At 36.1% G+C, this 22,670-nt stretch overlaps 1 protein-coding gene across 1 annotated transcript in view; it reads right to left on the bottom strand.

The window, feature by feature from the left end:
* Positions 1-4,929, bottom strand: part of HGF (hepatocyte growth factor) — a 79,434-nt gene extending 74,505 nt beyond the window's left edge. Inside the window, exon 1 of the mRNA XM_068400594.1 lies at positions 4,832-4,929. Coding sequence (XP_068256695.1) covers positions 4,832-4,929 — 98 coding nt within the window. The remainder of the gene's footprint in view (positions 1-4,831) is intronic.
* Positions 4,930-22,670: the final 17,741 nt, after the last annotated feature.

Below are 22,670 nucleotides of genomic sequence, written 5' to 3'. Positions count from 1 at the left end.
ATATACTAGTGCATAATAGAAGTTACATCAAACTACTTACAGAATCCTGAACATTAATTAAGACTGGAAAACTGAAGGTCAGATATTTTAAAATCAGAATGCAATCAAATCCAAAACTGAAGAAAAGGTATATTCTACAAGTCTCTTTATTCTATTTTTAAGGAGCTATGCAATTACAAAATAATCTGAACTTTTTGACAGATATCAGAATTTAAAATTACATTTTCCAGTTTGAAGAAGTTTCTAGATATTTTAAATTAAAATCAGAACGAATGTGTAGCAGAAAGAACTATAAAATATAATAGAATTAAAAATAGAATGAACAATTTTAATTATGACAATTCAGTACATTTTTAATACTAGTTCCGCAAAATATCAGATTTTGATATTTCATAATTTTCTAGGAAAAACCTAGAAAAGTTAAAAAAAAATTCTTATTCTAATTTCCTGTGTAGCTATGGTTCTTATTAGATAAGTCATGGATCAAGAGGTCAATGAAATCAGTGTTTTGGTCATGAGGACAGCACACTGAAGTTATAAATGAATCCGCAATTATACATTACCTAATTTATTATCTCTCTAATGTTCTGCGATTTGTGTTGTTAGTGTAGGAATCCATATGGGAGCATGTGAACATAACATGCAAATCTGGATATGCATTATGTCCATGAATAAATTTCTTAGTCTCACTTGCTTTACTTACTGGTTTCAACAATCCTTACCCATAATATCCAGAAGGTGTTGTGAAGCTCTGTTCATTCATTAAAAGCATGAAATCTGCTGTGACAGCTTTGCATGAGCAGTGCTAGAAGTCTATAACTAAAAAAAAAAAAATGTGCTCATAGAATTATAACCCATACAGGGAAAGAGCATTTCTTCTTTATATTTGCATAATCCTGTTTAATGGACTTAAAGCATAATTAGCAAAATTGGGAACTTCCTTGTCAACATTTCAAAGTGTTACTACTATTAATGTTTCTTGCACTAATATTATAACTGGCGGTCATCATCATCATCATTTATTCTTTAATTAAATTATTGGTTTTATTGATAGTAACCAAATATTTAGAAGATACAAGAAATAGAGTGTTTCTTACTTCCTTGGAGCCAGAATTTTACCCAGAATATTTTCTTTGGCTTATTTTGTTAAGATTAAAAGATATTTCTCCCTCACTTTTCCACTGCCTTTCGTTTTCCTCCGATTATTAAGTTTTGGGTTTAGGGCTTTTTGTTTTGTTTAAAGTTTTCTACAGGAGGAGAATCTTCTGGGAAAAAGAAAAAAAAAAGCAAAAGAAAACTGCGATTCAAAATAAACACTTCTCAGCTGAACCACCCTCAGCAGACCAGCAAACTCCTCCCTTAAACATTCAGATATATGACTGTACACGAAAATCAGATGGGCATGAGGAAACTATTCCGTTTGCCAAATGCAGTTTTGATCCATATGGCAAACAGCTGCTGTTCAGATGAGCAAATTTCTGAGAAGCTAATTTGTTAAATCCAAACAGAGGATCTTGCAGTCAAAGGTAAATACATCATAGCACCTTGCAGTTTTTATTTGCTATCGTCACCACTGATAATGTATAGTCTTTTATGACATGCTGTTTCTTTCTTTGAGAGTAACCTACAAGGCAGTAGATAACAAATGCACAAAATATAGGATCTGAGTGGTTGCCGTTGCTGAAACATGCAGTAAATGGGAACAAAAATTCCTTGTAGTCATAGCAAATTATCACAGACATTTTCAGGAACGTGTGATAATCCAAGGGTTTGCACAGAGGGCCATTCCAGAAGGATTTTTTTTTTTGCTTTATTGTGTTATCACTGCCACTCAGTGCTAGCCTGTTTCTGCCTCAAGGTATCTAGGGTAAAACCTGCCAATTGATTTTATTATGAACAGTTGCAAGGGCTATTAAAAATCCCACCTTTAACAACTTAGAGTATACATGTGAGGTGAGGTCCATGCCGTTTCACTGCCTGCAGCTTTTTCTTTCATTTGAAACCCTGAATTGCTTTCCGAGTCTGTAGTGATGTTTGCAAATTTCTTAAAGAGCTCTTCCTTTCCATGGAAAAGGCATGTCATATTTCTTACCATCCACAAAGCTGCCTCATGGAGGGCCTGTCCAGACAAGTCCAGCAGCATTTTAATTAGTGGGGCTTCCTGAGGCAGGAGGCTCTGAGGTCTACACTGAGACACCTTCCAGTCATATCTGAAACCATGACTCCAAGCCAACAGGCTGCATGTCTTGTCTCAGGACTCTGCTCTTCAGTGTCCTAAACAACACAGATTTATTCTATGCCTTACTTATGTAACTTATATAAACATATATAGAGAGATATCCTTTGCAGAGGTTGGATTCATATAGAAACAGGTTCTCAGGAGGGTATAAATCTGGTCACTTCACTGTAGCATATGAAGCAATATCGTTTGAAAACAGCAACTGGTCTGATTTGTATGTCTTTATCATATTTTGTCTTGTGATAATATCAGTTTGATGTGCAATTTTTTTCATCAACTTAAGATCACTTACAGAGTTCAGTTCTTTCATTATAAAAGTCAATAATGACACATCCCTTCTTTTATTTCCACAGGTGTGCTGGGTGTATCTGAAGTGGGGAAGTCACAGACTGGGTGAAAAAGAAATAAGACATTTGCTACCAGATTGTCTCTGGAATAAGAAATAAAAACTAAAGGAGGGAGAAAGAAGGAAGAAGAATGAGGCCAGATGGTCTGTTGGAAGGCAGTGGAGAAGAAGGCTTACCAGCTCTAGTTTGAGCAAGGCAAAGTCTGAGAAAAAGGCTGCTATGTGGATACTTACATAGTTAGGTCAGTAAGCATTTCAGATAATTTTCTTTTTGGTACTTTTTATAAGAAAGAAAAGGTAAGAGGATAAATTAATTATATTTAATTTTAATGTTCATAATTGTCAAGAATATTTAAAAGTCGTTAGATGCCTATTTAGTTTTGCTTACAGGTCTAACTTCATGAATCAAGTGCTCGAATATTTTCCTTTATCTTTGACTCTTCAACCAGATTTAAATCTGAAGACTAATTTTTAGCCTTACATACAGAAACATTTTATGGAGGATTAAATTTAAAAGGAAATCTGATATTCTGTAAGTGCTTTTAATTTTTGTCTATTGTGAGAGGATATTGTTTCATGCCTTTTCTTATTACTACTTTCTTAATTACATTTTTGTTTCTCTCAGCCTTTTCTTCTTGATTGGAACCACTCATTAATGAATAAGGGATTATTTTATATATGTGTTCCTTACGGTCACTTAATTTGTGGCACTACACCATTTATCTCCTCCATCAAAGTCCCTAAATTTGACCACTTGAGTTGGAATTGTAGTTCTTGAAGAAATCCAGAAAGCCTGACTTTGAACTTCAGGACACTTGACTTGTTTTCAGGAAAGTAATCCCTATCTTCTTATACTCTGCCTCAGAGATTTCCCTGACAATTGTTTTCTTCAGAAGGGAAATACATCAGATAAAATTGTGAAATATTTATTATTTAAATAGTACCTGACTGTGAATGGAATCCATATGGCTTGAAAAAGTTTAAGGTGGGGTTTGTTTTTTTTTTCTTGGGGGGTGTGTGTGTGTGTGTTTAATTGGCTTACTTATACTCTATTCAATGTAAATTCTAGAAGGTACTTTTTTTAAAAGTCTCAACTAATGCTCTTAAATAAAAAGTAAGATTAGTCACCCGAATTAAGGAGTTCTGAAGCCCATATTCTCAAGAATATTGAAAAAAAACCCCAAAGCATTACTTTTAAATGCACAGCATATAACATAGTGAGTTCATGTATTTTGAATACTCTGCTCGCAATAGTGTTCTTAATTAGAGAGGATGTTCAGTCTCTTTTATAAACATTATTTTGGCCTCAAAAAATTTTAGTTAGTTCTTCTGGTTACTATTCTATAAAGGAAGAAACTATGCCAAAGAGAGATTATGAGACTGAAAATTGTCATTTTCGCGGAATCACAGAATCACAGAGAATGGTTGAGGTTGAAAGGGAACTCTGGAGGTCATCTGGTCCAACCCACCTGCTCAAGCAGGACCACCTAGACCAGGTTGCCCAGGACTATGTCTAGGCAGCTTTTGAATATCTCCAAGGATGGAGACTCCACAAGATCTCAGAGCAACCTGTGCCAGTGTTCAGTGACCCTGACAGTAAAAAAGGGTTTCCTTAAGTTCAGCCAGAACCTCCTGTGCTTCTGTTTGTGTCTGTTGCCTCTTTTCCTGTCACTGGGCAGCACTGAAGAGAGCCTGACTCTGTCTTCTTCTTCCTCATATTTATATAGATTGATAAAATCTCCCCTGAGCCTTCCCTTCTACAGGCTAAACAGTCCCAACTCACTCAGTCTTTCCTCATATGAGAGATACTCCAGTCCTTTAATCATCTTTGTGGCCCTTTGTGGGACTCTCTTCAGTATATCCATGTCTCTCTTGTACTGAGGAATCCAGAACTGGACAAAGTACTCCAGGTGTGGAATCACCAGTGCTGAGTAGAGGGGAAGCATCACCTCCCTTAACCTGCTGGCAACACTCTTCCTAATGCAGCCCAGGATACTCATGTTCATCTAGGTGTCCAGCAGGACCCCCAGGTCTTTTATTGCAAAGCTACTTTCCATCTGGACAGAGTGGGATTCCAATCCAGATTTGGACATGATATTTAGACACATGAATTTGTGTGTCTACTTGTAAGTATCTACATGCAACTAAACTCATTATAATCTCTACAAATGTAGGGGACAAATTACATAATGTTTCTAAATACAGGAAGATATCAACATTGGATGGGATTCCCCAGAGTAACATACCTGACCACCCACTGCTGATTCATAAGAGTATCGAACTGCCATAAATCTTCTGTGATATCTTCTAATCCTATGCCATGGTCTCGGACACTCCGCAGCATTTCATTTTGCACTGGTCACCTATGTGTAAGCAATTGAATCAAGTCCTTTGGCAGTATTCTCAATAGAGTAAAAAAAACCTAGTCAGCTAACCAAATTTAATGTCTGCGTTTGAGTGATATGAATGCAAACCTCCAGTGAAGGTAATGGGATCTTACACATCCAGCTCATACACAAACATATGTATCATAGGCAACTAAATTTAGGTATCTGAATCTTGAGTTGAGTTTCTTTGTATACATTGAACTTTCATTATGAAAAATGCTAGCAGAAGTTGTCTATTGCATGTTACACAATAAACACATTACAGTATTTTTAAAAAAGACAATAAAAATTACTCTTTAAAAGTTTTCTTACTTTTCAAATACATAGCATATAAATATTTTAGAAATTAGAAATAAACAGAATGTTCTTCATGCATTTTTGAATGAAATGGAGGGGAAAACTCACAGGGAAAATATGACACACAGACAATTCATAAAACTAGATGCTGCCCAAAAAATGAAACACTCATTTCCTTCAGTTCAATTAGCATTCATTCTATCATAGGTACAAATCATACTCCCTTCTTCCCTCAGCTCCTGGTTTGCAGACAATAACACTCAGGAAATTGGATCAGATCAGAACAACTGTCCAGCCCTACTCCCTAATCTGAATTACCAGGAATCGAGATTTTGACTCACATTACATTCACACACACAGATCAGTTTAGACACAACCTGTGAGACTGCTATAACCATTCACTGTAACCTGCCAATACTGTAAAGAGAAGGGGGAGGGGAGAAGAAATGAGATATAAATGCCACTCATCAATATATGGTGCAGAAAAGTTGTGCTAGCTCATGATAGGACAGTACGCCTACTATGGATAGGTCTAATACATCTTTCTCAGAAGAAAAGGAAGAAGAAAGTAAAACTGAAATGCAGAATGTGGCTCTCAAATTTACGTTATCAGTATTAGAGCTAATCAGATGTTGAGCTACACAGCTACATATTGCCTCACAGTTGGGCTTGTAAGAAAGTCAGGTTTTAGTTTTGAATAACAGGACTTGTTATTGTGAAGCCTTTGCATCTTTTTAGGCATTTTACATTTGAATTCTTTCACCCTGTTATCATTTTACTGCTACCAAAGACAGCAGATTGAATGCATGATTATTTTCATTTCTGTTAATACTACTTAATACTGCAGGCAAATTAAAAGAATCATATGAGTTTCACCAAGATGATTCATGCATAAATACTAAATCTACACGTATGTATCTGCTATGGGCTTCTTCTTCTTCCTAAAGAATGAAACAATATAGTTTTTGTCTTCAGATAATCTACCTTTACACAATCTTTTAATATAAAAAGCATAGTAAGGAATGGCAATTCCAAGGACATCATTTTCTTCAGAGAAGTGACATGCACAATGAAGAAATAAGAGGGTTTCTTTGGCATATCCTGGGAGTACTCATTTCAACGTAGAGAAAAAGTGGTTGAAGGAAGGGCATCACTCTACGAACTTCATCACTATAGGAACTTACAGAAAGTTTGTGTTCTGAAAGTTCTTAGGAAGTCACATCTGAATATCTTTCAATATAGGAATGATGAAAAAATTAAAATATTAAAAATATATAAATAAATAGATAAATAAATCAATCTTCACTTTACGATTGTCCTATTGGAAAAACTTTCCAGAATTTTATTGCTCTGATGCTTAGAAATCTTCATATTGTTACTGTTTTGTTTTCATGTTAAGGGTGTTTATGGCCAATTTCTTCTGCTTGAAATGCAGCCTATCTTAAAATACTTTTCTGCCTTCCTGTTATTAATAGAGATGCATTACCAGGACAAATGGACTGAGTTCTTTCAAGTAGTCTTCACAGAGCCTAAATTTAGATGCCTGATCTTTCTCTGCTTCTGCATTTATGAGTGATGAACTATAGGATAACTCTCTGTTATGAGATACACAGGTAAGTCTGGGCACATTGTAGTGTTGAATTTCATTTTATTCCTAGCATTTCAGTCCTCTAAGTCATCATTCTTTCAATGACAATGTTTGCATTTAACCTTCTTGATGTTTAGAGTTCTCCTAATCCTACCTCAGGGCAAGATCCACGCACACAGCATCCTCCCCTCTGCCAAGCTTCAATTTACAGAAGATATTCAGATATCTGAATCAGAAGTGAACTGTGATACGTTCCAGGTATCACAATGTTCCATCACATTGTTCCATCAATGCAAACAGTTCAAGAACTGGGACCTTTCGTAGCTATGAAGTATAATGTGACACCCAGTCTAAATACACTCAACATGTCCTAACATGCTACCATTAACAAGCTCTATGGAAACATGTCTACTTTTTATTCTGTAGCCACTAATTAGAAATACTAAACAACATTAGCTCCAAGGAATGGCACTGTCTCTACCCTGACAGTTACCTTCATCACAATCTATTGTTATCTTGCCTTTGCAAATTCATAATTTAATTGTAGAAAAATTAATAGTTTCCTATGCGACATAATATCAGATGATCTTTGCATATATGCACTGTCTAGAAAACAGTGATATCAAAAGCTTCCTGTTGGCGTGGCATGATTAATTTTGATAAACTCATTGTGTATTATGTCATTTTTCTGTTTATTGTGAAATACTCAATTACTCTTTCCTCCAGGTGTTCCATATTACAAAGGTTAAACAATCGTCCCTCAGCCACCCAAGATATTATTTTTCTTCTTTTAAATACAAATTCTGCATTGTATAGCTTCTAGCTATAAAAGACAATCTTCAATTTGTCAAATTTTTAATTATTTCTTGCTACATTTTCTTAAAGGTCTGAAATTATGCTTACCAGCCCTTCCAAATTCAGCATATAACTTCACAGCACACGAACGCAGGCACCGCCTAAAGACCTCCTACCCGTCAATGGAGAGAGGGATTTTCAAACAGTTTAGATCATAGGGGGTTTGAATTGATGTTTATAGAGTCTTTTTTTCTGTTGATTTTAAAGGCACATGGGAAAAATCGAGCTTCTGATTGCTTTGCTTAAGTGCTTGACACTGAGGAAGCCCTGCCAGGCCCCTGAGTGCACTCATGGGCTCTAATGTCCCTGCCCACCCCTGGGGCTCCATACACCTGCCCACAGCCCAAGACCCCATTCCAGCCCCCGGGCCACCACTGCCTGCCCCAAAGAGGCTGTAGGACACCGGTCCCAGCCCTGTCCTGCCTGACCATGGGGGGGCCCACGCCACTGTCTGAGGTCCCGGCCTGGCCTTTACCCACCCCTGTTCCCATGGCCCTGCCCGGCCATCTTGGGCTCGTTCTGACCCTGTTTCCCCTCATTGGCCTGGATCCTGATCCCTGCCTGCAGGCCAAAGTCCCGGCCCGGCCTTGGCCTGTCACTGTCTCCAAGGAGGTGCCCAAAGCCTGGGGCTGGGGCAGCCTCAGCTGCCACCCTGGCCTGCCATGCCCTTGCTGGGAGGAACAGGCCCTGGCTGCCAGGCCCTGCCCTGCTGCCCCGGGGAGTACCAACACCCCCAGGCCCAGGCCCAGGGAACCATCAGCCCTGGCCCACGCAGTGCCCTGACTGACTTTAGATCTGGGCTTTACTTCCTTTGTTGATGTGGCACTTTTTTTTTTCTACCTATGTTGAACGTCGGGGTTTTGTGCCACATTAGATGATTGCCTTTTATCTCTACCCTTCACTGAACAGGAGTCAAACTTCCACGTCTTAGACATTATTAGAAGACCCTTTTGCTCACTTGTTTTATTTTCCTTTGTAAAGCCAAAGACAGCTTGACTTTTCAAAACTGTCACATTGTGTTTGCAATTTTGACCTTTAAAGTATAGCTTCCTTTAATGATCAGTCCTTTTCCCATTCCAGATAGGCTCCCTGTTTACTTCTAATATCCTTTTTATGAGATGGTTGCTTATCTAGTTAGGCCTTTAAAAAGCTTTCTTGAAAGATTTTTTCTCTCTGGATGAGATACGAGTCCCAGATAATTTTTTTTACGTTTGATTTAGATAAATTCCAGTCTTGTTCCCCATTGAAGTTTTTGAGCTATTTAGTCCAGTTAACTTCATTAATTAATTTTCTTAATTGTCAAAGTTTGTACTTTGGAATCAAAAACCAAAACAAATCCTTAGCTCCTGACCCATTCTGCTGAAGTCATTTAGAGGGGAATGAGCCCAGGATGGCAATACTTACCCTGTTTGCACAATGTATTTGCAACGTGATTTATACTAGTCCAGTCAAAATGCAAGCACTTCTGTTGATATTGAGTTTAATTGGGCACAGTAATGACTAAAGGCTTTTAAAGGTCACTGCATCCAGATGTTCAGCTATTAGTCACCATCACCCAACAAGCTTTCTACAGTAAATAAAGATAAAATAACGAAACACTGCAACCTTCCACAAAATTAGTATGTGGGACTGGTAGGATTATATACTTCTGCTTTTTGGTCAGCTATGTTCAGTTTTCCCAGAACACAAAATTTTACTGAAAATAAATTTTACCCTATAAGGAAGAATTATTCTTTGCTTTATTCAGGCAAGTAGGCTTTACTTTCATGAGTAACACAATTACAGTTTAAAACTTACAGTCTTTATAACAATTCTGATATTTTACACATTGAATAATCAGGTCTTTCTTTTTGAACACTACAATGTCTGTAACCTCTTGCCTTTGAAAGTTTAAGTAACTCATGACAGCTTCCTGAGTGCAGTTTAGGGACTAACATTGAAAATTTTTTTTAGTTTTCAAAAATTCATCCTATTGGAATCAAGGTTTGTGCTCATTACCCTTAGTTTATTAATAGCTAATTTCTTGATATTTTAAAATAAAGTTTTACAGAAATTGAATAATTAATTTACAGAAAGCAGTTTTTATAAGCTGTCTGCCTCTGATAACATTTCATACTGTTACATAGTATTTTCATGTGTTAATCTAAAATAATTTTTCAAACTGTTTTCTACTCTCTTCCGAGAGAGGCACATAGGCCTTTTGGATTTCTGCAAGAGCTCTATGCTTCAGCTTCTGATATTACTCAGAGTTTGAATAAAAACAAAGAAATTTTGACCACTTAGAAACTAGTGCAGGATTTAGTTTTAGTATCTGAGAAATCAAAAAATTCCATTGAAGTTGTATTTATTTTAGAAGATTTTAAAATAAAATTATTTAAAGTATCAGTGCTCAACCTAGACATAAATTGGTGAAATTTATTCATTCAGAGCGAACAGAAACGTAACTAGGAATTGAAGCTACTACTGAACAACAATTCATCATCGAATTCTGTGCAAATGCTTTTCATATGTAATTAAATTTACATAATCAAATGTTATGAGAAGGCAATATTTCTTATATACTTTTGTTTATCATGTTAAAACTTACAGAAGTGCTATGAGAAATCTCTAATTTTAATCAGATATATACCATGGAACATTCTTACACTGAAGAAGGAAAGCAATACTATTGAATCTTCTTTCCAATCCATCTTTACCATGTTCTATCCAAAAGGCTGTGCTCCTTATTTATCAGCAGTCTGCTTCTCTAGTGAGATAAACAGCATTCTTTAAAAGATATATTGCCAGACTTTACAGTAGAATTCATTTGCTGGAGTGATAAATCTAGAGCTAAACCAGAATACAGTCTCATTTAATCTGAGAACATTGTCACAATTTATGTAATGGGCTGCTCTAAAGGTTAACAAGAAAACATCCTATCTCTTTTTTCAAATGTCAGCCAAGTATTTTATACATTTCTCTCCATCCCCTCTTGTAGCCCCTTTAGTTAAATTAGCACAGCTGTCTGAGAGATCAGATTTAAGGCCTTTCAATGTTCCCTTGATCCGAGAACACATGCCTCAGGAGTATTGCCAGGCAAAAAGTAAAGTGGACTAGTGCAGCATATTTTGTAATCACATTATGTACGCAGAATTGATAGATGGGTAGGTAAGGATACACTCTGTCTATTAAGAGACTTTTAAAATCCTGAAAACAAGCTTACAGTGTCCAAAAGCAGATCCAGCTAAAATACACTGGGCCAGTGCTGTCCTTTATTTATAGAAGCATCTAGCAGAATTTTGGTTGGTTAAAAACCCAGTAAAAAATTGGTTTAACAGGATGACTCAAATTTAGCATAGATACCATATGGCAAGAAGTATACTTTACAAAAGAGCAATTTGAGACTCTGGAGAGCTCAGATGAAAACATGACCTCTAAGCACACAGAAAGGAAGAAGTCTTTTCCACAGTCTTGATATTTTACCTTTGCTATCTGTTGAAGGCAAATTTTCTAAAATTACTCTTGCAGTTTAAAATGGAATCCAGTGTTGTGCTTTGGGCATGATGATCAGAGGTTGTCTGTATTCTTCACCTCCACAAATGAAACCCTTCAGCCACAGACAACTTCACCAACCCATTTGAAAACAACCAACCATTGAAATAAGGGACCACAAATTTTCTTTCCTTGTGCTTCCTTCCCATAAAAGGTAGCTGTACTCTAAGTAGGCTGCTTGGCTCAGGGAACAAATCACCTGAGTAGGAAATAAGACCTTTGATTGTCTGTCTGCTGGTGTTGATGCATCAAGTGAAATTAAAAAGCTGAATTGTGAGCACTGCTGACACCACCTCCTGCAGGGAAAAAGGAAATCTGTCCTCAAATCTCTGACCATTAGACAGAAGATAAGTAGGATAATTTTCAAAGAAAAGAGTGACACTTATCCAACTCCTCCAAAGAACAGCTGTTGAACTGTAATTTTTCGCAAGACCTTCTTCCATACAAGGACCCTCCATATGTAGACCAACAAAGTTCTTGGTTCTGCTCTAGTCCCTAAAGGGAGTGGTCAGGGAGTCATCAGATAAATCCTTTCTGTATCTGATCTTATTAGGGAAAATAAGTCAACATAGATGGGACATGTACATATGCAAAATAAAGAGCCATATTTTGTATGTTAATAAACATTATTATTGCCAATTCTTGTTCTGCAAACACCTAAAGAAATGGGCTAGTGGAAAGACTGGAATAGCTAAAGCATACATTCAATCTTTGAACTGACAGCACCATAAAATTTTTGAATATGTCATATCTGTAGAACAGAAGAATATTTAAAACTTCTGGGGATTTCATAGGACCTAAGGTTTATTTAGCACATTGTGACTCAAAGACCAGCAGACTGTCTATGAATTAAAAAATTATACAGTGTTTGTGTTTCAGTTTTTATATTGCAATAATTTTCATGTCTGAATCATCAGTAAGGATATCATCTTTAAGGATGACAATCAGTAAAAACATTTTATAAATTATTGTCATAGTGTGGTCAATTATAGATGCAGAAATGTGTTTTATACAAACATAACACACTTATGAACATGAGATGACCGTACCTTAGTGATTGTTAAAAGATCAGTATCATACAGTTGGAGCAGAGACACAGTGTATCTTACAGGCATACACTGAAGCACCTAAAAAATGCTACAGATAAAGCAGTTAAAATTGTTATCCTATAGTGCTGCCATTGGCATCTGCCAAAATAAATAGAATCTACTTTACTAGAAACTGTCATCAGTTTCTCATTTGTGCTGTAAAATTAGCAACTCCAGCATTGTTGGGAACAGGGAGGAGAAAACACACTATAGTTTGAAGTTTTCTGAGCTTTAAAAATGTTTTTTCAAACATTTGGTGTTTTACTACATTAGCTTAAGCATTGTGAAACATCCCATCCACCCTTGTAATTAAGCTACTGTTTATTTGTTTTTATGCAGTTTAAATTAAAACCATGTTTTTTCCTACCTAAAGGGAAGCCAGGGTTGAGCAAACATCAAGAAAATCATAAAAGAGAAACTTCTGTATGATGTTGCTTGCTTTTTTCCTATAAAATATAAAGGGTGAAATCCTAGCCTATTGAAGTCATTGGGAGATTTGTAATTTACTTTGAAGGGCCGAGCTTTCACCCTTAAGAAACAACGCTAAATTTTCCAAAAGCAGTCTGATTTGGAGTTGCTTGTATGTGCCTGCTTGATCCTTTGACTGTGCTGAACTTTAAAGCTCTAGAACTCAGAGTTGCTGATGCTCAGCACCTCTAAAATAGGCTCTCACTTGTCTTAATTAGGATGCTTAAATCATCACTGTACCAGAAATTAAAAGCTGCCTTTGGAAATTTTTAGCCTACTTCTTTAAAAAGGGCTTTAAAAAAAACATACTGTGCATATAAAAAACTTTGTTATTGTTATTAAAATAAGCTGTGTGGAATAAATTAAGAGCAGAATTGAAAAAATGGCAAGAGATATGGTCATGAAAATAGCAGTTTTTCAGTGTTGCCCTGGTTTTTGTAAACCTATTTCATTGGACATGTTGAAAAAGGGGAAAAGAGCTAATGGGATACTTCCATCAGACTCTGTTAAGAGATAAGAAGAGTCTGAAACTACAGAAAGCAGAAGTGACACTTTTACAGCACTTGCAAAGGAGAGGTAGAGAGAATGGATTTGTTTAAAGGGCACATTTAAATTTAGATTGGCAGTTTCATACTGTTTAAACTATTTCCTCATCACAAACGGTAGTTTTTTCTTCCTGAACTCATGTGTTTACCATGTTGCTATCAATCTTTAGCAATAGAAATCTATAAGAAGAATTATATGCAATTGGTAATAAAAAATCCTTGGACGCTATGGGTTGAATTCTTGAAAGTGTTACGTGAAAGGCACAAAATTATCTCTGCTTTACTGTCTCCAGCAGGTGATACAAGTTTTTTCTCATGCTTCCTCCTTTGTTGCAACCACAGGGCACGGCAGAGGAGAACAGGGGAGAAATCTCTAAGAAGGAACAAAAGAGAAAGTTCACAGTCTAACTGACTTCTTACTGGGATTGGTTTAAACGAAGAAATTTAGCATATCTCCATATTGGTGGAGGCAGAAGAGGTCCAGGGCTGTTCAAGTATTTTTTTCTTCTTCTGGAAGTATGGAGTATTTGGGAAACCAAGCAGCAGCCAATGCAGCTCCTCATTATATTGCACTGTATCAAATACCTACAAAGAAATCTGAAACACCCATGAGGATGTTGCACATTTTATCCAAAATCCAACTCCTTCTTTTTGCTACATCAAAAAGAAGGCAAAGGCCATACTAGGATAGGTCGCCTACCAGGCCAGGATAGTTATAGGACACCAGATCCTACATCCATGGGAAAACAAAGATTGATGTAGTTAGCATCACCTTTGACTCCTTCCCAATAACCTTATACAGCTGACGTGTAAGTCCAGAGTAAAGCTTAAACTCATATCTTAAGCACATTAACAGATGGAACTGCTAACTCTACCTCCAGACCTTTACCCCAATGACTATTCTACACCCCAAATGCAAAGAAAGGGTGTTTCTGGCAAACAAAATGAGATTATTTGATGGCATGTCAGAGACAGAACACTTCTAGAAGGCAAAATATACACATTAGGGACAGTCTGACTCAATGGGTGATTCTTCTTCTAATGTATTATCTAAGTAGACCAGAAGTACTGTTCTGGGGACAAAAAATACACCCAAGCTGATGTCTGCTTTCTTTTCTTAAACACACTGTAGCAAGTACTTAGTTTCAAAATTATATCTGTTATGATTACTGTTCAGATTATCTCAGCTTAATGGAACATCCTCCTCTTGGATATAATTTCCCACATCTTACACTATAATTTTTCTGAGCTCCAAAAGGCAAGATTTTATGGTCAGTACAAGAGAGGTCTTGATTAGAATGAAAATGCATATAAATAATTTTTTTTTCCTGTATTAAAAAATATCCTCATCTTGTGCCTTTTTTTAAAAAAGTCATCCCAAGAAATAGCTGAGGTTTTAAAGTTTCAACATGACATGCAAATAGTTGACACTGTACTGCAATATACAGTCTTGTTCCAGACAAAACCAGACATCATTTGAAAATTGCCTGATGAGCACTCTTAGGACTGAGGTTCTCTTTGTTTATTAACTTGTTTGGTACTTTAGTCTGTTTCTACTTCATTTTACACAGTCTTAGATATACTTGTGCAGAATGAAATTAAACTGGGAGATAATAAACCAGTGTGTTTTCAGCAAACTTTGCAAGCAAACTAACTAAATCATAATATAAAGTCTAAATTAATTAATCACTAAGATTTGTATTTCAGTAATATATAAACTATGAACAAACCTACTATTAAAACTTTTATTGGGTAATGTCAATTTTTACACAACATAATGATGAAAAAAATCTTTCATATCTGTTGAGTACAACCACAGTTTCTAAAAGTGAATTCTAACTTATTTCCCTCTAAAAATATATACACTTTATTTAAAAGGTAGCAGTATTTCAGAGGAAGAACATTCCAACAAGAACTAGCAATAATGAATATTGAAAAATGTTTGCCAGTGTGTAATACAGGAAGATCTGGACCTTGTATATAGTCTGAAAATCTGTAAAGACCATAATCTGTACAGTCAAATATACACAGACCGTACACGATCTTGTGTTTAAGAGAAATGCTATGTAGGATCATTAAAAATGTCTGCAAATGGAAACTCGACCAAATTGGACCTAACCACATTACACACTCTGATATATTGATGTCACAAAGACCAAAACTTCTAAAATAAATCCTCTATATTACAGGAAACCCATGATGAAAATGAAATTAGAGTAAGAATAAAAAAATACACAAGTAGCAAAATACGATGCATATGTATCAGAAGCATTAAAGGCACAAATGTTCTGATACAGTAAAGGAATTTTTAATAGCAAAAATAAGAGCTTGCAAGGCAAGTGTCAAAGAAAATCTTGTATTTAATTACATATGATCTGTATTCTGATTGTTGTACACTTATGTTTGTATCTCTATATTTTATTATGGAATTTTCAAAAGAACAAAAGGAAAATGGGTAGTAATAATCAAACAACACTGACTTTCCCTTTGACTCCTTTGAAAACCAAAAGGAAAATATGCTGTCTGCTACCCTCATTAGCCTACTAATTAGTCTTGTTGAAGACAGACAGGAATGCTAAGTTGTACTGGTTTTCCATAAAGGTATGAGAAGATGACATATTTGTGACTGCTTTCACATTACCAGAAAGTGTTTTTCCAAACTCAGTTATCACACTGATTCGCCAAACAAAAAAGTGTGTCAGCAGTTCATGTCCCAAAAGAGACATGTTGTTATGGTTGAATTTTTTTAACAGCTTCATCCCAAAATCTGAAAAAATGGACCAAATTCTGGTCTCTATTATACTGTGGAATATATAATCAAGGAAAATAGTTCATTCAATAAGGCATTCTCAAGCAGATCACAGACCATACAAACATCTCTGCTTCACTAATTAATATATACCCACAAACTGAATCTTAAGGACAACTAGGAAAATTTTGAGGAATAATAGCATTCTCAAATGGATAAACAAAGTGGCACTGAAATTAGTATCAACATTGTGCAAGAGTGGAGGAAATCACCATTAAATTTTTTTCCATAGCTGGAGTTTGCTGGAGCTGGAAAATGAGTTGTTTTGGATATAGACTGTGGACAGTGTTTCACTGATATCTCATATTTATAAAAACACAGGTAGGTGGATATTCTCCGGAGGCCATTACATATGTCATTAATCACATTTGTAGTTGCATTATTAAAAAATAAAATAAAATAATTCACCATGTCAAGAATCATTGAATGTGAAGAATGCATTTTTTTCTTTGATCTGCCTTTTCAACATTAGGGTTTAAAATCGTTCTCGTAGCATCAGATGAACAACACTAACAAAACCAATTGATCAGTAAAGTAAACAATACTTAAACCAAGATTAAAATGTCACTAAAAAGAAACATTCTTACTGTGGGCATGCTATGCAAATCCATTTATGTCTGTTAAAAAAAACCCAAAACGCTAGGACTACATTCACACTTAGAGTTATGTAGAAATAGTGATGCCCCACATAATTTTAAGGGCATGATTGTACTACATTTAAGAAAACAGGCATTTTTCTGTGCAGTGTGGTCAAAAAGCAGTCTACAATTAAATAATACTAATTAGTAGAGTTATTGGACAGATACTCTGAACAGCATAGGAGTTTATATTTGCTTTGAAAGCCAACTGTTCTAATTAAAAATTGTATTCTAGCCTATCAGTAAATTTCCACCCTAGACTTTGTTTCACAATCCAAAAATTCTTCTTAGGCAAGGTATTTGCTTAAACACATCTGTATATTCTATGGTTTGATCTAAAACTAGCCACAGTGATGTGTTACAATAGCTGTGACAATGTGGCACATTAGCCGTTTGTGCTTTGTTCATAGGCGACATCGCTTGAGTTTGGCATCATTCTCCACTGTTCCAGGAAAGCCATGGTTGTGATATTTCTGAGTGAAACTGAAGTAGTATTTCAGCTGTTCTGATTATTTTTTCCTTTTCAGTGATTGTGCCACTACTTTATTGTAAGAACACAAAGACTAGCAGAAATTGTAAAAACAGATACAGAACTAATAAAAGGCCACCCATTTCAAAAACACCCAAATCAAGAGAGAAATAAAAGTAATAGGATTCAGGGTGCCCTTTTACCCTTCAGTTTTCCCCATGACACGGTATCTCATGAATCATCTCTCTAAGGGACACTGCTGATGTCAGATGAGAATGTTCAGTCACTTTTTTTTGAGAGGGGTAATAAAAAAAAAGGGTGACACGTTTTGGTTTTAATTTTGGAAAGTACTGCAGAGCTGAGGCAAACAAAGCAATAAAGGGGTACAACAAGCCATCAATTCAAATACAGCCTTTGCAGGAAAAAAGTACCAAAGGAAAGAAGTGCCTTGATGTTCTAATTTCCCTTGGTGGTATTTTTCTCTCCTTTTTCATACACACTATGAGATTATTGTTCCTGTAATTGAATTGTATTACAAATGTTTTATACAGAATTGATGAATAAAAGAGAAAAGCAATTAAACAGAGACCTATCTTGGATATTATTAAAATATTTGCCTAATGTTTAAGCATGTGAGCAGTTCCATCAAATTTTACTCAGGTACCTCATTGAGTAATGTGAATAACTGGGATAGAGAAGTCAGGCACTGAAGTCACAGAGAGAGATGGGCTGAACTTCTCTCTGTGATGTGCTCTGTGATGGGAGCACACATGTCAATATTATGATGTCCTACACAGACCTCAGACAAAGTCAGGCAGCACTGTCCTAAAGACAGTACAAATACAGAGCGAGTGACAGTACCTGTTTTAGTGTGTCTTTAAGAGCTTCACATAATCACTATGGGTATGATGCTGTCTCTCTTCCATCTGTTGAACCAGCTGTCTTATTCTTCCTTCCTCCTCATTCTGTTGTTTCTCCTGTGTCACCATCCCTGAGTGACTGTTCTTGGTTTGCCTCCTTACTATATTAATTCCTTTTACTTTTCACCTACTTTCCAGAACAAATGAATTTAGGTGACTTTGCAGAAGAAAATAGCTACATATTCCGGTGAATTGGAGAGGAACATGCAACTTCCTGAAGATCATCCAGCAGATTAATAGAAAAATTAAAACCCATACTTGAACCAGTGTGAGATTTGGATTATTTATTTTCAGAAAAGATGGAAAACCATAAGAAAAGACAGAGGAATGCTTATAGCTTTCAGTCACTGACCTGTTGTCTTGCTGGTGGCATTATCCTGTAAAAAGATCCTGGTTCAAGGTCTGTTTAAAAATTTGCAAATTGCTCTTCTCTAACTAATTTAGGAGTCTCAAGCTTATCATTACTCGTAAATTTACAGCTGTTCCATCTATCACCAACTTACTAATAGGCAGTTGTGCAACTCTCAGGAGCCTGCCATAAGAAATAAGAGCAGTAGGTAGCTGCTACAGCTGGAATCCCATTCCACCTCAGGATCTTCTTAACAACATTTTCAGATGTGTAAATGATCCATTAGTAACCTGAGGGAATTGCTACAAGCATAAAAAGCCACGGAATGAGATGAACCTTTCACATTGTGATGAGAAACTGCTGGAACAAAGAATCCCTGTACACCAAATCAGTAGTGCACAGGTCAGGAGAAGAAAATTTGCAAACAAATATCAAAGATAATGATGAAAAGCCACTGAAATTTGATGAAGGTCTGTTCTGTATGAGAAGTTTTATGGGATCTGTCTTATCTCTATCTTTTCTTCTAAATCTTAGAGTGCTTATAACATCTCAGTTGTTGCTTTTACTGCAGAATAACTATTCAATCCAGCACATGAGCCATGGTAACTTCCCTCTGACTTTCTTTCTCTGGCCTGGCTCAAGGCCTATTTGATCTTCCTGTTGTCCTTAATGCATTTAGTCATTTCCCTTCTTGGCAGCCAGTTTCTCCCTGACCCCCATGATTGTTCTTCACTGCTCATTTCTCTAACTGCTCTGTCAGCAGCCCCACTAGCAGCTCTGTTTCCTCATTATCAGCCATTACATCAGGACTCCCCCTTTTCCATGTTTACTTCCTTCTTTTTTTAAATGGATTTTTATCTGCGATGCCTAGATTAACTACTTAGAATTTACACTTCTATGTTCCAGAGCTTTTAGAGTTATGATCTCACTCATGCTGTTCTCATCTAGAATATCTAATCTAGAATAACTTGTCTGGTAAATCCAATATATTCTAGGCAAGTTGTCTACTCTATTTCCTTTAATAATCGCAGCTAATCATGCTCTTGTATTTCTTGACCCCCATATAACTGTAGCTTAAAATAATTTAAGACCTTTTTTCTAAATCCACCATCATCCATGCTGGAGAAAATCCAGCCCTTTCTTTCTCCACAGCACTCTAAATCTAACCCATTCTCTTCCTATCATCTATATGCATTTTAATGCACATCTTTGAGGTTTAATAAGCCTCCCAAAGTTTCTGCAGTAGCCATTTTCTCTGCTGATGCATCCATCATATAATTCCAGCGTCTCTTCTTTTTTTCCAGTCCATATATCACATAGCCCTTGCCAGTCTCTCTTTCAAAGTGCATATTCCTTGTTGATTTCTTATCAGACTTTATGTTTTTTCACCCCTGTTCACTGTCCCCATGCTTGTTCCTTGAGTTCATAGACATACTCTTGGCAAACCAGACTAACTGACTGGTTTCAAGCAATCACTTTTAAAAATCTCACCTACAAAGAAAACAAAACAAAACAAAAACAATGAAAGAAAGAAGGTAAGAAATTGTGAAGAAAAACTGAGGAAAATCCGGGACCATTTTAGTAAGTTCTTCTGCTGGGTAATTTTATGATCTCATTGTCATGCTTTCCTCTCCCCTCGTGAGTTTCTGGCTTGTGACACATTGAGTGTAAATGGCATATTCTTTGAATATTTTTTCACAAGAATCCTAGAAAATTCCTGACCACACAGCAGATAACAATAATAAAAGCATTTTTTGTATTTTTAACATTAAAAGACAAAATTCTTTCTAGACACTCAAGTAAAAGTTCAGAATAAATTGGTAGAATTGTTGGCTGAGTTTGCACCTCTGTTATGTAGTGGGGATCCCTTCACAGATCCGTCTTAAACAGTCACAAATTCTTAAGGACAATTGCTATAGGGATAAGAGAAAAAAAAAGAGGAAAAAAAGCCACTGTCTTTTGAAAAGACACAGACATAGATCATATCACTTGATCTTGTCTGGTTGTTATTCTGGATGGCTGCAGTACCCAAGACCGCACTTTCACTTCCTAAACATTCTTCCATGGGCAGAATGCTGTTGATGACTCAACATCACCTTCAGAAACTACAACTATTGTTCTCTGAGAAGTTTAGTTCCTGTTCTTTTTCTTTTGGTTAGATAGTTGTAATGTGTTTTTATTCTCTAACTGATCCAACAGCAATGTTGGCAACTATCGTTTTTCAAGCATGAAGAGTTAACATCCCTGATAAAATAAGAAATTTCTGCTATCTAGACTGTTTAAAGTGCCATTGTTTTACATATGTCCACTTATTTTGTTGCTCTTCTCTTTTACTTATAGAGTGCATGAATTACAGAGGCTGCTGTACCACTGAGTAAGAATACAAGGTGTTAAGAAATATAGGTGTGATCGATTTGACTAAATGTTGATGACTGCGTCTAGGCTAGTTATCAAGGCCCTTGTTACAGTCAGTGGAAAGAAGCAGTCATGTCAGTCACGGTTCATTTCACCCTAAGTTAGATATCTAGAATAGATCAGAGAAATGTGTCCTTTTCCCTGTATTTATAAAAAAATCATGGAGTGATTATTTCTGATGTAAATAGCTACACTATACACATGTAACATTTACTGATAAAAATCTTATCTTTATAATTTAACCCTTTATTGGCATTGTGGGCCTAAATGTTCACTAGCAACAACTATATAGATGTAGATAACTTTTGCTTCCTCCAAGACCTTATTTTCTGAATAAAGACCTTTCAAAAAAACTAAATGACTGATCAGGTGAAAGAAGGACAGCCATGATTTAGCTTCTCTTTGCCCCAAATTTGCTTGATAATTATGACAGAAAATGTAACCAAACTGTGCAGGAGTATCCAAAAGCCACTAAAAAGCAACCATATGACAACTCTTTACCAAATCAGAGGACTGAGGCAGAGCCAGATGTTGCTATTTTCATTTCCTTTAACAAAAATTGCCTTTCTGCTTCACAATCTGGTATCACTACTGACCCAGATCTAAGAAGTACATGTTATCCAGGAAGGAGGACTTTTCTTTCTCCTCTCTCATCTGTGAGTAATTGCCAAAGATGAATTCCCAGTAGCCATGCAAATATGAATCATAAGTGATTCTGTCATTTACTGATGAGTTACACTCTATATGTTTACCCAAAACCCAGGTTAGCTCTGAGACTGAAAAAAAAAATTGTTTTTAGAACACATTCTTGTGGTAGGTCTTACTGGCATGATGTCCAGGCTGCTTAGAAGACCAGTATTGGCTGAAGGATAAGGAAGAATTTCTTCATCTATGACCATGGAACGTTCACCTATTGTAGACTCCAAAAGCTGGCAACTACCCAAAAAAATATTTCTAAAGGTGATTTGCCACTGCACATGCTTGAATCCCTTATCTTTAAATCCCTAAAATATCTATATGTTCTAATTTTCTTTCCATCTCTACATTCACCGTGACATCACATATATTGGTGATTTAATGTAGGCTTAATTTGAGCTGAAAAAGCAGTAAATCATGGTAGTGCTCTGAAACTTGTTCAATAAAGCATGTCAGTTCCACAGACATAGGGGATTTTTAAAAGAATTTGAAAGGAACTTCTTCTTTGCCATGTTTTATTTCATTCAGCTTACCAGAGTAGTGGGGTTAATGATGTCTACCTCAAATGTGGAACAGATGGAGACAGACTACTCGTGTCATGCCAGCTGGCAAAAAAAAAAAAAAATAGGAGGTTCAGGTGTAAAAGTGAGCAGCCTAATTTGCCTCCTCTGGTTAAAGGAAGATACTGAGCATTCTCCACCTAGAAGAAGAGAAGGTGAAATGGGAATGTGAATCTTAAATACATAATAGTGCATTATGACACACCCAATCTGATGCTTGTGCTAAAAAAAATAAAGATATCTGAAATTTGCTAAGAAACTACTTCCTTCTAAAGAAATCTTTTGTTCAATATTTCTTAATTTCCTATTTTATTTCCTGTAAACTCAAAGCATTTGCAACTCTCTTATATGTTCATGTTTCATTCCATTGTCTCAGTATTTGCTCGTATGGATCCCTCCTCCGAAGATAGTTAGACTAACTGCAAATATGAATTAAAAAAATAATCTGATTTATTTTAATGAAGGTGAAT

This window comes from Nyctibius grandis, chromosome 5, assembly GCF_013368605.1.
Source record: "Nyctibius grandis isolate bNycGra1 chromosome 5, bNycGra1.pri, whole genome shotgun sequence".
Classification (NCBI taxonomy): Eukaryota; Metazoa; Chordata; class Aves; order Nyctibiiformes; family Nyctibiidae; genus Nyctibius; species Nyctibius grandis.
This window is presented reverse-complemented; position numbering and strand designations above follow the sequence as displayed.